This window comes from Medicago sativa, chromosome 6, assembly GCF_051527215.1.
Source record: "Medicago sativa cultivar Bolivia chromosome 6, Bolivia_mono, whole genome shotgun sequence".
NCBI lineage: Eukaryota > Viridiplantae > Streptophyta > Magnoliopsida > Fabales > Fabaceae > Medicago > Medicago sativa.
The window spans coordinates 13,572,116-13,586,875 of record NC_140754.1 but is presented as its reverse complement, the minus strand read 5'-3'; the positions used below and the strand labels follow the sequence as shown (position 1 = coordinate 13,586,875).

Here is a 14,760-nt window from a genome sequence, read left to right as displayed (position 1 = left end):
GATTGTATTTTTGGTAGACATTAAGTTTTATAATTAGAGAATAGATATTCATGTATCCTGTAAAACCCTTATTTTCACTTCACCTATCCCTCGTTCTGTTCTCATTCGAAACCCTAAAACACTCAAAACCGGTGCAGTATGACTTCTCATAGCTTCTATTTTCTTTCCCATCGTTGTCGGCGGCGCTCATACCATTCCCCGACAATGAAAAGGAAAATAAAATCTTTACCAGTAAGTTTGACACCATTGAAACACTTCCGAAATCCATTGAAAAGGAAAAGGTCAGAACTTCTTTCAAATCTCCACAACAGTTTGTTCAGGAAGAAACATGTTCATATTTACCTGATGATTGTTGGGAAATTGTCTTCAGATTCCTCATCATCAACGACAACAACTGTCATCACTATTTAAACTCTCTATCTCTTGTCTCCAAACAGTTCCTCTCCATCACCAACGGTCTCCTATTTTCGCTTACTATCTTCGATCAAACACGCCCTTTCCTTGATCGCCTTTTTGAAAGGTTCACAAACCTCAATTCCCTCAACCTCTCGCGTTACAAATGTGACCTGGACATGCTTCTCCGCAAAATCTCTCGTTTCCCATTAAATATTACATCACTCAATATCTCCAATAATTTGGTCTTTCCTGCTAATGGGTTGCGAGCTTTCTCCCAAAAGATTACTACTTTGACCTCTCTCAATGCTTCCGACATTCATTCTCTTAAAATCTCTCACCTTTTATTCATTGCCGATTGTTTCCCTTTGCTCAAACAACTCAACCTCGGTAAAAGTTTGAGAAAAAGTCACACTTATGCAATTCACTCTTTGTTATCCAAGTGTCATTTACAACATTTGGAACTTGGTCGTAGTGATTTTCTGAATGATCAACATGTCGCCCAGTTGACTTTGTTTCTTGCTGATTTGGTGTCTATAAACCTTAATGGTTGTTATATGCTCACAGAAGTATCCTTGATTTTACTAGCTAGAAATTGTCCTTCACTTACTGAGATCAGAATGGAATACACAAATATTGGGAAAGAGACGTCAGAGAATAATGATTCTTTGACAGATGTTGGTGTATACCCTCAATTAAAGTCTCTCTATTTGGGTGAGAACTATTGGTTAAGTGACGAAAATGTCACAGTGTTTGCTTCTTCTTTCCCCAATTTGGAGCTGCTTGATTTGAGTTGGTGCAGTGACGGTATTTGGCAAGTTTTAAGGAGATGTCATAAGATTACACATTTGTACTTGGCCGGATGTTCAATTGGGGACATATTTGAAATGAACTTTGTAGTTCCCAAGCTAGAGGTGTTGGACTTGTCATATACAAAGGTTGATGATGAAACACTCTGTGTGATCTCAAAGAGTTGTCCTGGGCTTTTGGAACTATCACTGGAATATTGTTATCGTGTCCCAGAGAAAGGTGTGAAAGATGTGGTAGAAAACTGCAAACAACTGAGACAGATTGTATTGAGAGGTTCTTATATAAGTGATGAAATTAGGGAACTCACCATGGATGCTTTCTATGCTAGTGTTCTGAAATTGATATGAACACTGTAAGTTCTCATTGTTTTAATATTTACTTCTCTACGAAATAATTTCTTTTAAAAATTGTAAACTTAAAGAGGTGCATTTACTAACCAGTCTGCTGTTTTTGTTGTTTTGTTTATATTAAGAACTCATAATTGAAGTATGTTGTTTTGTCTATGTTCAATTCAAATAAATTTGAAACAATGAGCATGGTGTGGAACATGATTACTTTTTTGGATGATATAAATATGTTGGTTTGTGTCATCAATAGTGATCTGCTTAGAGTTTCATGTAGTGCACCGGTTCTCATTGAGTATGAGTGTTATCTTGTGCTTGTTTGCATCATGATCTATGCAAGTGTTTAATGGATGCTGCTGAATTTATATCAGTTAGCTGTGTGAAAAATGATTTTGATAGCCTTGTTTTTCGCAAATGAATTTTGGTGTTTAATGGTGGTGGTGTGATTTCCATGAGCAGTGTATCAAAGGTATATTAAGGGTTTTTGGCAAGAAGGGTAATGGTCATATTAGGGGGTTGGTGTTTTTTCAGTAGGAGTAGTGCCACTCAGTTGACTTTTTATTTAATCCTGGGTGTATAACTAGTGGTAGGAGCTTGATTCAGCACTGTGGAGGTTGGTGTGTGTCTAGTAGGATATTAATCATCTTCAATTGAATATAATATTTAGTTCTTTTGTTTTTATCTTCTTCTTGAGACTAAAATATTTTATAATTTACGATTTTTGGAGGGTCAAATATCCTACTGGCTATAATGCAACATCCCCTGCCATTCGAGTTATGCTCACCGGACTGAATTTTGAAAATGGATAAATATGTTTTTGGTCCCTCTCCTCTTGAAAAATTTTCATTCTAAATATGCTCACGACACTAAATATGTTTTTAGTCCCTATCCTCTATAAATATTCAGACTTTTCTGTTTAGTCCTGCTAAAAAATTTCTCCCAATTTTGGTCTCCAAAAAGTTTTACCTCACCTTTTTGGTCACAGCTTTTCTGCCAACCTATGTGTATCATTCAAAATTTTGAACCAGTTTTTGCAGAAATGTTTAGAATATTCAAGAAATCTCTTCAAAAATTTTGAATGAGTTTTTTCAGAAATGTTTATCATTGTTCATTCATTTTGTGTATGCCACAGGTTACCGGTGATCGAGGGAAATTTAAGCAAGTTTGAAATTAAAGAAATAGCTAGAACTAGAAGATTCCAATGCTCAAATGAGTGCCTATAAAATTCTTTATTTTGTTCAATTTCTCATTCATTGTTTTTTAATAATTATTGGAGCAAAAAGTCTGTCTTATTGGATTAAAGTGAAGTTTTCCAATTGATCTATTGATTGGCAAATTTTATTAACTTCATTGTTATTGTTTATTGTGATTGCTGAGGTTACCTATGTTTTATTTGTTAATGAATTTGATGAAATGTATCAACCTTAGGTAAGGTCAAAGTTAAAATAGATTCTAGCTTATGACAGATTCTCAATGAGAGAATTATTTGTTAATTTTACTTTATAAAAAGCATTTAGAAGTTTATAGGAGTTCATCACATTAATTGCCTGGACAAAATTTCAGGTGTGAGTAATTTAATCTTTAAATTTCATTGTTTGGTAATATGAATAGGTAAACCACAGAAGTAGAATGTTTCTGAAAGAGTCAACATAGTTGGTTGAATGTGCAAATAGTGGTGGTGATCGAAATCAGAGCTTTGCTTCTGAAAAGGAAAATCAATTAAAATGTTATAATTTACCAAATTGGGATGACAAAACTAAAAAGGTAGATCCACAAATAAATTTTCAATACATGCATGGTTCCCTCTATAAGCTGATAGTTGTATTACTTAGTTGGTCACACTGCAAATGATAGATTCATCTATGCATCTTTTAAGTCTGATTGAAAGAATTGGACGACTTGGCTACCATTAGTTATTCCACACATAACTGTAGACAACATCATATAGGATTCAATCAGGTATTGAGTAGAATGAACCACATACTGAATTTTGGAACCTCAAGTCTCTATCTAGAATGAACCACATAAATCTTTTCTTATTATAAAGCAAGTAATACAGACAATTCACATCTTGTTAGAAGTAAATAGAAAAGTACTTCTATTTCTCAGTAACTTGTCCATCTAAAGTTTCTTGGATTTTCACTCCATTTTCTTGTTTTTGACCATATCTTCTTCCAAATGTATCCATCGTCTGATCTTATGCTAAGCGTCTGCGGTAATTGTAACCACTCCGGGGGGGTCAAACTTTGCATATATGGAAGAGTTTCCTGTTTTCTTATTACTTATTCCAGAAGAAAACCTGTTCAAGCTGAGCAATGCAAGGTTTCGCCATTTGACATTGCCCCAGAATTGAAGGCTTCTTCCACCTACTGATGAATTATCTTATTTAATTAACTATACTGATACACTATAACTCCTTTTTCCTTATTTATATTCACTTATACATTAACATTAGGATGTTATCTAAAGTTTAAATTACTCATCTGTTTGGAAGAACACTAAACCAATGTGAATCACTTTGGGATATTAAAGACTAAAACTGATATGTTTTTGAGATACATAAATTTGACTATTTCCTATGAAACTTGCAGGCATTAGAACTAGTCAATTGCTCAATATTTTGTACACCACGTCAATTCATTTGAAGCTTCTCAAAGCATCGATCCTCCAGACCACAATCAATTGCTCATTATTTGATTTGATTATGTAAACATTGTTTCCATAGTGAATTTAAGCCACAAAAATCCAACTCTACCAGAGTAAACTACTTTCTCGTTACAAATCTTATCAAAATTATACGTGGTGGTGACAAAATCATAAGCTATCTTCTTTTATACAAGTCATGTCCTTCAATCCACAAGTGCACGAATACAAGTCATTTCCTTGACTTTCTATATAACATTAGTATCTCTATATGAAGCACTATTTTAATAACACGTGATATGATACCCGTACGATACATGTCGGATAAAGTAGAGAAGTGTTCAGTCCTAAACAGTCGTTCTTAATTTGCTTTGACAAACCTTGGACACTCATCAAACACACAAGGACTTATCTATGGTAATCATAATCCTCAGACACTCCAGTTTATTAAATGGTTAACTAATCCTCATACCTAACCTTGCCACATCAGCAGTGGCTCTAGGAGAATTTCGTAGTATGCAAGCTGTTAATTTTTGTAACTAGCAGGTTGTCATGTGTACAAAAAGATTTATAATGACTTTAGGAGTAAATTGTGATTTGATGTCTATGGTGTAGAAGTTTGTATCTATGGGGTTCTTAAATTTATGTTAGTCTTTTAAAATTTTTTTTTTTGGTGTTATTTCTCATTGTTTTGCTTAATATTTCCTTGCCTATTTTTCTATCATTCTATGCCCATTATTACTAACCACTTTGTTCATTGTTTCATAAGCATCCTTCATCATCTTCATCTCACTTTCCATTTCTTTTCTATTGCACTTTATTTTTGGTTTTAATTCATTTTATGTGAGATTAAGTTCTCACAAGGGAAGTAGTGTGTATTTAGGCAAATGATGTAATATGAACTATGGACTATGGACACTAAACACTCACACATGCACACACCTTACATGGAGACTCTAGATGTATGTTTAGGATATGCATGCCTAGATGTATGTTTAGGTGATTGAATGCTTAGATGTATGCTTAGGATTTACACTTAGAAAAATTGCAACTTTCCAAAAAAAAAACTTGAACAACATCACTTGAAAAGATTTTCTAAATAAAGGAGTCAACACTCCATTTTTTTTTCTTTTACTTTCTTAAACAAAATTCAATGAAATTTAATAATACTTGGACATTTTTTGCAAATCACTAATTAAACCCCACTATTTTCTTAATCTCATGCTCATGAAGCCTCTCATCTACATTCTTCAAAATTCCAATTTTCAAACTTAAAATCAACCAACGAAAACAAAAACATTTTTTGGAAGAGAACTACGATGGATTTGATCCCTTAAAAGGGTATGTAGGCAAGGAACTAATATTCCTTCAATTCAAATAAAACAAAAAAAATCAAACATTCTTCTCCCTCCAATTCTTCACTTAGTAAACCTTAGGTGTAAATATCGTTTTTCAAATAGCATTTAAAAAATAGAGCGCGCGCGTAGAAAATAAAGACGGTTCCTATAGGATACTATAGTCGTTATGGGTGCCTAACACCTTCCCGTAGCGAAAACAACTCCCGGACCTCGATTCTCAAGGGTTTTGCTTATTTTTTCCCTTCCCAAGAAAAAATGAGATATCAAAGGTTAAAAGGTTCAAACTTAATCAATGTTTGACACCCGAAAAACCAAGATAAAACAGCTGGCGACTTCACTGGGGAGATTCGAGAGTTACGCCTAGTCTTTATTTCCACGCTTGCGCTTTGTTTTTACTTGCTCCTTTTACTTGCTTCCTTATGTGAATAAATGTTTAAATTCTTGCAAACGTGTGGGGTGAGAATATCAAAAGTCCTACACCCGGGCTGAGTGAACTTAGGATTTAGGGGGGATATAATCGACAATTCATTCCGGGGGTTGCCTCGTGTTTTGGATTATGCGATCAATCCCACATAGCTGAGGCATTTTGGGGGTGATGTTGTCGGCGCGTGTTGTCGCGTTTAGGCACTTTACTTCTAATTGTTCTATGACGCTATGAACCGTAGATAACCAAACCCATCCATGGCCATTTTCTAGGATGTAGTGAGGAGGCTAAACCGAGTGTTGTCTCGAGTTTTAGTCGTCACGCGATACTACATTCAAGTTAGACCTTCTTACGGATAATCATGGAGCGAGTGTTCGTCTCGTGGCACCATGATATACGCAAGAGAGGTTGCAACTTGGGAACCTTTTTAGAACCCGGTTACTATTTCCTAAAGCCCTAGTCTCACCGGACACCGTGTCCACCCATGACTCCTTGACTTTGAATCTCAACCCACCATGTTTTCTCCGTACTCGAATGTGATCATGCATACATGCATACATGCATAAACTTTTTTCCCATGCATTTATCGAAGGGCTTAGACAAATTGAATTTGTAAACATTGTAGGAATGGGGAAGACTAAGTCATACAAGTTCATGGAGGTTGATTTGGCTAGTTTGAGGGATTTGGCACTCAAGATCAAGAATCCGATTGGTTTCCAACACCGTCATGGGAACTTACTTACCATTCTCCGGACTAATGTGGATGAGAAGCTTGTGCACACTCTAGTGCAATTCTATGATCGGGAGTATCGGTGCTTCACTTTTCCTGACTTTCAGCTGATGCCTACCCCAGCTGAAATAGCATGGGTACCTTTGGGACCCATGCTACAGGTCACACTATGTCAAGAAAACTGTTAAGAGCCGACTATTACTGGATAACTATGGAGCGTGACTGCCACAAACATGCCAAGAGATGCCACAAATGTCAAATCTATGCTGACAGGATTCATGTGCCTCCACATGCTCTCAATGTTATATCTTCCCCATGGCCCTTCTCTATGTGGGGTATTGACATGATCGGAAGAATTGAACTAAAAGCTTCTAACGGGCATCGTTTCATTCTAGTGGCAATTGACTATTTTACCAAGTGGGTTGAAGCTGCTTCCTATGCCAATGTGACCAAACAAGTGGTAGTGAAGTTTATCAAGAATAACATCATCTGTCGATATGGTGTTCCCAACAAGATCATCACTGACAATGGCTCCAATCTGAACAATAGCATGATGCAAGCTTTATGTGAAGAATTCAAGATCGAACATCACAACTCTTCTCCTTATAGACCTCAGATGAATGGTGCAGTTGAGGCCGCTAACAAGAATATCAAGAAGATTGTTCAGAAGAAGGTCACTACTTACAAAGACTGGCATGAGATGCTACCGTTTGCCTTGCATGGGTACCGTACTACGGTGCGCAGTTCAACCAGGGCAACTCCTTTCTCTTTGGTGTATGGTATGGAAGCAGCTCTCCCTCTGGAAGTGGAGATTCCGTCTCTTCGAGTGATCATGGAAGCAAAATTAAATGAGGCTGAATGGTGTCAAAGTTGGTACGATTAATTGAATTTGATTGAAGAGAAATGTATGGACGCTATGGCTCATGGACAGTTGTATCAAGTGCGAATGAAGAATGCTTTTGACAAGAAAGTCCGACCTCGAGAATTCAAGGAAGGCGAACTTGTATTGAAAAGGAGGATAAGCCAGCAACCCGACCCAAGGGGCAAGTGGACACCAAACTATGAAGGTCCTTATGTTGTCAAGAAGGCTTTCTCTGGTGGTGCTCTGATTCTTACACACATGGATGGTGTTGAACTTCCAAATCCTGTTAATGCCGATATAGTCAAGAAATACTTTGTCTAAAAAGAAAAGAACAGTGTGGTAGGTCGAAAACCCGAAAGGGCGGCCTAGGCAAAAATGCGCTTCCCGGTGGATCGAAAACCCAAAAGGGCGATCCAGGCAAAAGTTAGGGATAAAAAAAAATGAATATGAAAAAGCTCGCTGAGATTGTACGCAGCTCAGGCAAGAATGAGCGTCTCGATGAGCCGAAAACCCGAAAGGGCGGTTCATGCAAAAATGAGATTGATAATAAAAGACAAGTAACTATATCTGGCAAACCACCATCACTCTTTGGGGCATCTGCAGCTGTCAATGATTGTCTTCATCAGAAGCTTCTGTACTTGTGAATTCAAAATTTCTATGAAATGTAGCGGTCATCGTGTTCAATGTACCACCAACCAATAAAATTACCATTTTCCAAGCTTTGTAAATCCGTAGAGTTATGTCTTTGGCTGACTTTACTCTTCTACATCAATTTGAGTCTGTGCTATTGTTTGAAACTCTATTTTTCTTTCTATTTTCAATGCTATATACAAAATATTTTCTTTCTATTTGATAATATCAACGTCTGAAACAAACATTTTTGAAAATTGAAAAAGCTTTTCCGTCTATTTTGAAAGCGAATATGAGCAATAGGGTACATTCCAGTGAAACATGCATGAATAAATGTATATCAATGTCCATTTCAATACACGTTACAAGCAGGTTGTTCCCCAGGATGATATGTGGTCAATGGCAAGAATGAAAAAACAGAATGAAAATTTGGAAAAAATGCAAATAAAAAGCTCGCTAAGTTGAAAACCCGAAAGGGCGGCTTAGGCAAAAATGAGCACCCCGCTGATTGACAACCTATGAAGGCAATTCAGGCAAAAATGGGGCAATGAAAGAATTTATTCCCGGTGAATCGAAAACCCGAAAGGGTGATTCAGGCAAAAATGGGTTTGAAGAAAGAAAGAATGAAAGAATGAAAAGCATTGACCACAGATGCGAACATCCAATGTTTACTCAGCACTGACACGCCTAACAACGGAGACTTGTATCAAAGAATCTTCCGAGGTCCCTCTTCTACAAGTTTTTATTGCCCTCAGCCATGGTTTTGATACGTCTTTCAACGACGGTCTCTCCAAAGAGGATTTCCATATGAATATGTTATAGCACGAGCCACTACGGGCCCAATCTTCCAATGTTTTGTCTGTCTCTGTGAAACTTCTCTGTCAAACTACAAACCAATCATGCATTTCAAGCATTCAGACATGCATAATCATGCATTCTATGTGCTCATACATTAAATGATCTTGTTATACCATACATACATGTTGCATTTCCAATCTCAACTTTCAATTCAACTCAATTTCAACTTTCAATTCAACTCAATTTCAACTTTCAATTCAACTCAATTTCAACTTTCAAATTCAATTCAATCTCAAATTCCAATTCAATTCAATTTCAAACTCTCAATTCAATGCCAATGTCTAGGTTTCTGCTAAAATTCTCAATTCAATTCAATGCTATGTCTACGTCTATGTCTCTGATTATTCTCAACTTTCAATGTCTCTTTCAACGTCAACTTTCAATTCAATTCAAGTCAATGTTAATCCACTCTCAATTTGCTTTTGGGCCAACAATAATGGTCATGTCTATCTTCAAGTCAAGGCAATGTCAACTTACTTTCAATTTGTATCTTGTTAAATCAAACTTCCAATTTGTATCTTGCTATATGTCTTGTTATGGGTCAAGTGGCTAGTTCGATCCAAAGAACAGCTTGTACCTACTTATATGCCTATGTTTCCGGTCAAACGGCAAGTTCGATCCGAAGAATAGTTTGTACCCTGCTTATGTTTTGGTATCGGTCAAACGACAAGTTCGATCCAAAGAGCAGTTTGCACCAACCTACATGTTGTGATATTGATCAAGCCGCAAGTTCGATCCAAAGAACAGCTTGTATCAACTTTTGTCTATACCCCCAGGTCAAATGGCAAGTTCGATCCAAAGAACAGTTTGTACCTGCCTATCTGTTTGTGTTTGCAATCAAGTAGCAAGTTCAATCCAAAGAACAACTTGTGTCTACCTATATGTCTATATTACCGGTCAAGTAGCAAGTTCGATCCAAAGAACAGCTTGTACCTGTCTTGTATTTCTATTCCCAGTCAAGCGGCAAGTTCGATCCAAAGAACAACTTGTACCCATCTTCTGTTTGTATTGCATGGTCAAGTGGCGAGTTCGATCCAAAGAACAGCTTGTACCTATCTTTTACCCCCTGGCTTGTCTACCCTGTCAATGTCTACTTAAATCCCCAGTGATGTGACATACTTTGTAGACTCCCATTGTTTGTCTTGCATTCACGATCAAAATGTTGCATGGCATTCATGTTTTTGAAAATGTGAGAAGTGTATTTTTATGTCCAAAAACAGTGCAAATGTTAATATTTAAGTATCTTCGTCCCGTCAAATCAAAGACTTCGTCTCTTGACTCTCCGGACAAAGAAACTTAAATAGGGGTGGCGTGTTATACCCTAATTTTGGACCTAAAAATACTTGTTCAAAATCTTCTTTCATCTTTGATACATGTCTATTATTCTTGAAGAATTGCCAATTTGCTAGTGTTTACACTAACATTTTACTCTGCTTTCTCTCCCAATTTAGCGTTAACAATCTTTTTAACTATGTATTTGTCTATGTTTTCTTGCACTTCAAGTCATCCAAAAACATTTTTCTTGCATTTCAAGTCATTTGAATTTGTCTCTGATCAATTGCATATTTCTCGGCATTTTATTTCAATTTTATTTGCAAAATTCATGAAAAAGGGCACTTTAGTCATTTCCTGTGTTAAAACTCCTTTTAATCCCTAAAAATTGTCTCTGAGTCTTTTAATTTGCTTGTATAAACTCTTGCTTTAACCCCCTGTCAAAATCCATTGCAAAAAAATTGCATCTGAGACATTTTGAGTCAGTTTAGTCCCTAGGGGCATTTTGGTCATTTCACATGAAATTTTGACAGAGAGAGGTTACTTTAAAGTACCTCATTTAAGTAATTGGTTCATTTTAGTCCGTTTTGTTATTTTTATCGTTTCACTTTACGTTATTTTCAAATTACATTTTTTTTTACCAATTTTATTTTAATTACATTTTGGTCCTTTTGTTATTTTGCATTTTAGCCTTCTTATTTCAGTTTTTGCAGATTAGTCCTTATCTTTTGGTTAATTGCAAATTTGTCCAGAAAGTTAGTTACAAGTCCAAACACCACGTGGCAAGCACCCATTGATCCAATCCATACACATGGCAGGTAATAAAAGGCAGTCAACAAGTCAATTTTCCAGATTCCCAATCATTACACATTTCCCAAAATCTGAGAAATCAGAGAGAGAGAAAATTTCTCTCTCCCTTTTCTCTTTCTCACGCGCCACCCTCTCTCATCTGTAACTACCTTCCTCAACCACCCTCTCCTAATCCTAACAGACTTAAACCACCTACTCCACCACCTTCAAACTCTCCAAAACCACCGTCCACACCACTCAACCACCACCAATTCACCACAACTGTCATCGTCATCCAAACTCTTCTTTTCATCAAAACCGATCCAAGAACCCACACAAATCGCTGCAAATTGATGAATTCAAGCAAACAAGTTCACTGTTCAATATCGTCGATTCACGAACGGAGTGAATCTGAGCAATTACGAAACCGGAAACAACCAGCAACACTGTCCAGGTTCAAGACCGGAATTGCGAAGAGGAATGGATAGAAATGGAGGGTGAACGGAACGAGTTCTCAGAGGAAGAAGAAGAGTAGATCGGACGCCAGAACCACAACAGAGAAGACGAAACAAAGGTATTCCTTCCTTAGCTTCTTCTTCTCTTTTTCACTTTCAATTTTTTTACGAATTTGAGATGTACGTAGATCTATGCGTTTCTGTGACTCTCCTTGAACTTTCAACCTTGAATCTGGAAAAAGCAGGAGAAAAGATCCATAAAACTTTAAAGAAAATTTGATTCTAAGTAAAAAATAATCTCGCCGGCGCCGGAAACTAACTCCGGCCACCGCGCCGCCGTGCTAAGTCTTACCGGAGAAGATGAGTCTTCATCTTCTTCCGTTGCTTTTTCCAGATTCGAAGAAGAGGTGGGAGGAGAGAGTTTCTCTCTCTAAACTCATGTTAGAGAGAGAAACGAAGATGTGTTGTGTTGTTTTTCTCATGGATTTGGCTTATATACTCCCCGTATGATTCCACGCGTGCTAGCCTATAGGCCTTGCTATGGCCCTGTTTGCTTTTCAACCTTTTGATCTATTGTCTGCCACGTGTATGGTGTGGATTGATCCTTGTTGTGTGCCTGATATGCCTTGTAGTGAACCACGCGCCCTTAACCCTTGGATCTAGGGTTTGAGAGGAGCTGGATCAATCTGACGGCTGTAAAGCAGTTGGATTATCCAGATCCAACTCAGACTCTGGGCTTGGGCCTCTGGTTGCTGTTTTTTCGTTTTCTTGCAGTTTTATTGCTATTTTACACACTGTTTTCACTTTTTACACCCCTGCATGCTTCAAAGCTTTATTAAAAATTCTGAAAAAAAATGCTATTAATTTTCTTGTATTTTTTTGATCAATCTTGACATATTGCATGTAAGTTTTGATCAAAGAAATATTAGAAAATTATTTTGCCTTACTTATTTCTTTTCTTTTTAATTTTTGTTGAAAAACCTTGTTAAAAACTTGTAAAAATGTGGTGAGTTCTATTACTTTTGTTTTGGGATAGTTAAGAGTTGCTTCTTGTTATTTCTTGCATGTTGAAAGTTGTTGGAAATGTATGTGAATTTTGCTTGTGATTTTCTTGGTTTTTTTGTCCAATTTTGTGAAACTTTTTGCATGTTCTTTTTCTAATATTTTGGCTCATAATATTTGGTGCTTGATGAATGATTTTGAGGCTTTGTTTGTTGATGGATTTGAAGTATTTGGTGCTGTTTGTGATATGTGATATTGGTTTCTCATGTTGCAAATTGTTTGAATGTTATTATGTGCAAATTAGTGTAAAATAGGTCTAAAAGGTGCCAACACTTTGGAAGCTTGATGTGGCTTTATAATTTTCATATCACATGGTGAAATAAAACTCTTTGAAAATTTGCAAAGGATATGAAAATTACAGGTCACCATTTTGCCTTCATATTATGGTAATTTTAGGCATATTTTGCCACTTTTTTTGGTGCTATTTCTCATTGTTTTGCTTAATATTTCCTTGCCTATTTTTCTATCATTCTATGCCCATTATTACTAACCACTTTGTTCATTGTTTCATAAGCATCCTTCATCATCTTCATCTCACTTTCCATTTCTTTTCTATTGCACTTTATTTTTGGTTTTAATTCATTTTATGTGAGATTAAGTTCTCACAAGGGAAGTAGTGTGTATTTAGGCAAATGATGTAATATGAACTATGGACTATGGACACTAAACACTCACACATGCACACACCTTACATGGAGACTCTAGATGTATGTTTAGGATATGCATGCCTAGATGTATGTTTAGGTGATTGAATGCTTAGATGTATGCTTAGGATTTACACTTAGAAAAATTGCAACTTTCCAAAAAAAAAAAACTTGAACAACATCACTTGAAAAGATTTTCTAAATAAAGTAGTCAACACTCCATTTTTTTTTCTTTTACTTTCTTAAACAAAATTCAATGAAATTTAATAATACTTGGACATTTTTTGCAAATCACTAATTAAACCCCACTATTTTCTTAATCTCATGCTCATGAAGCCTCTCATCTACATTCTTCAAAATTCCAATTTTCAAACTTAAAATCAACCAACGAAAACAAAAACATTTTTTTGGAAGAGAACTACGATGGATTTGATCCCTTAAAAGGGTACTTAGGCAAGGAACTAATATTCCTTCAATTCAAATAAAACAAAAAAAATCAAACATTCTTCTCCCTCCAATTCTTCACTTAGTAAACCTTAGGTGTAAATATCGTTTTTCAAATAGCATTTAAAAAATAGAGAGCGCGCGTAGAAAATAAAGACGGTTCCTATAGGATACTATAGTCGTTATGGGTGCCTAACACCTTCCCGTAGCGAAAACAACTCCCAGACCTCGATTCTCAAGGGTTTTGCTTATTTTTTCCCTTCCCAAGAAAAAATGAGATATCAAAGGTTAAAAGGTTCAAACTTAATCAATGTTTGACACCCGAAAAACCAAGATAAAACATGGCGGTTTAGGTTGTGTGGTGGTCGTGATGCGGTGTGAGGAGGATAAGGGTTTAGAGATTCGGGAAGTGCTGTTCAGATTTGCTGTTTCGCTCCACCATTGGTTCTCTTTTACTCTGGCGACGGACGCCTTATCCTTGTCACCGGCGGTTGCCTTTTTACGATCGGGTTGTGTTTTCCGCTTCAAACCGGCGTCGCTGCCCGTGTTTTGGTGTTGGATTTCGTCTTCCTCTAGATCTAGATTTGTGTTGCTGCATGTTTTCTTAGTGAGGCTGTTTGGCGGCGTAGTGATGCAGGGGTGGTGGTGGTGATGTGCGGTGATGATGCAATGGTGGTGGAGGTTATTCAATAGTGGTGGTGGTGGTGATGCGTGGTGGTGGTGAAGTGTGGTGGGGTGTGGTGGGGGTGTTGATGTGTGGTGGTGGTTGGTCTTTTTGGTGAGGAGGCGGGTGCTTGTTTGGGTGATTTCCTTTGGAAGCAACATCTGTTACACGGGTCCATGTTCGTCATCTCTAGCTCTTGTTTGTGCTTTTTGGGTGGTTTAGGTGTTTACGGAGTTTGGAGGGTGCGTGTCCCGTTTTGTTGAGCCTTTTCCTTTTGATTTGTTTGTTGTCTAACTTTGCATGCCATGTCTTTCGTCTTACATATTGTGTGCTGGTTTTCGATGGGCCGGTTCATTTGGCTTCGAGATCGGGAGTCGG

The 14,760-nt window shown here is 36.9% G+C and overlaps 1 protein-coding gene across 1 annotated transcript; it reads left to right on the top strand.

Moving 5' to 3' along the window:
- Positions 1–204: 204 nt before the first annotated feature.
- LOC146913012 (F-box/LRR-repeat protein 16-like) lies at positions 205–11,601 on the top strand. Its single transcript, XM_085720849.1, has 5 exons — positions 205–231; positions 321–764; positions 843–1,497; positions 7,354–7,438; positions 11,316–11,601. Exons 1-5 carry the CDS (start codon positions 205–207, stop codon positions 11,599–11,601), a joined length of 1,497 nt encoding a protein of 498 aa, XP_085576975.1.
- Positions 11,602–14,760: the final 3,159 nt, after the last annotated feature.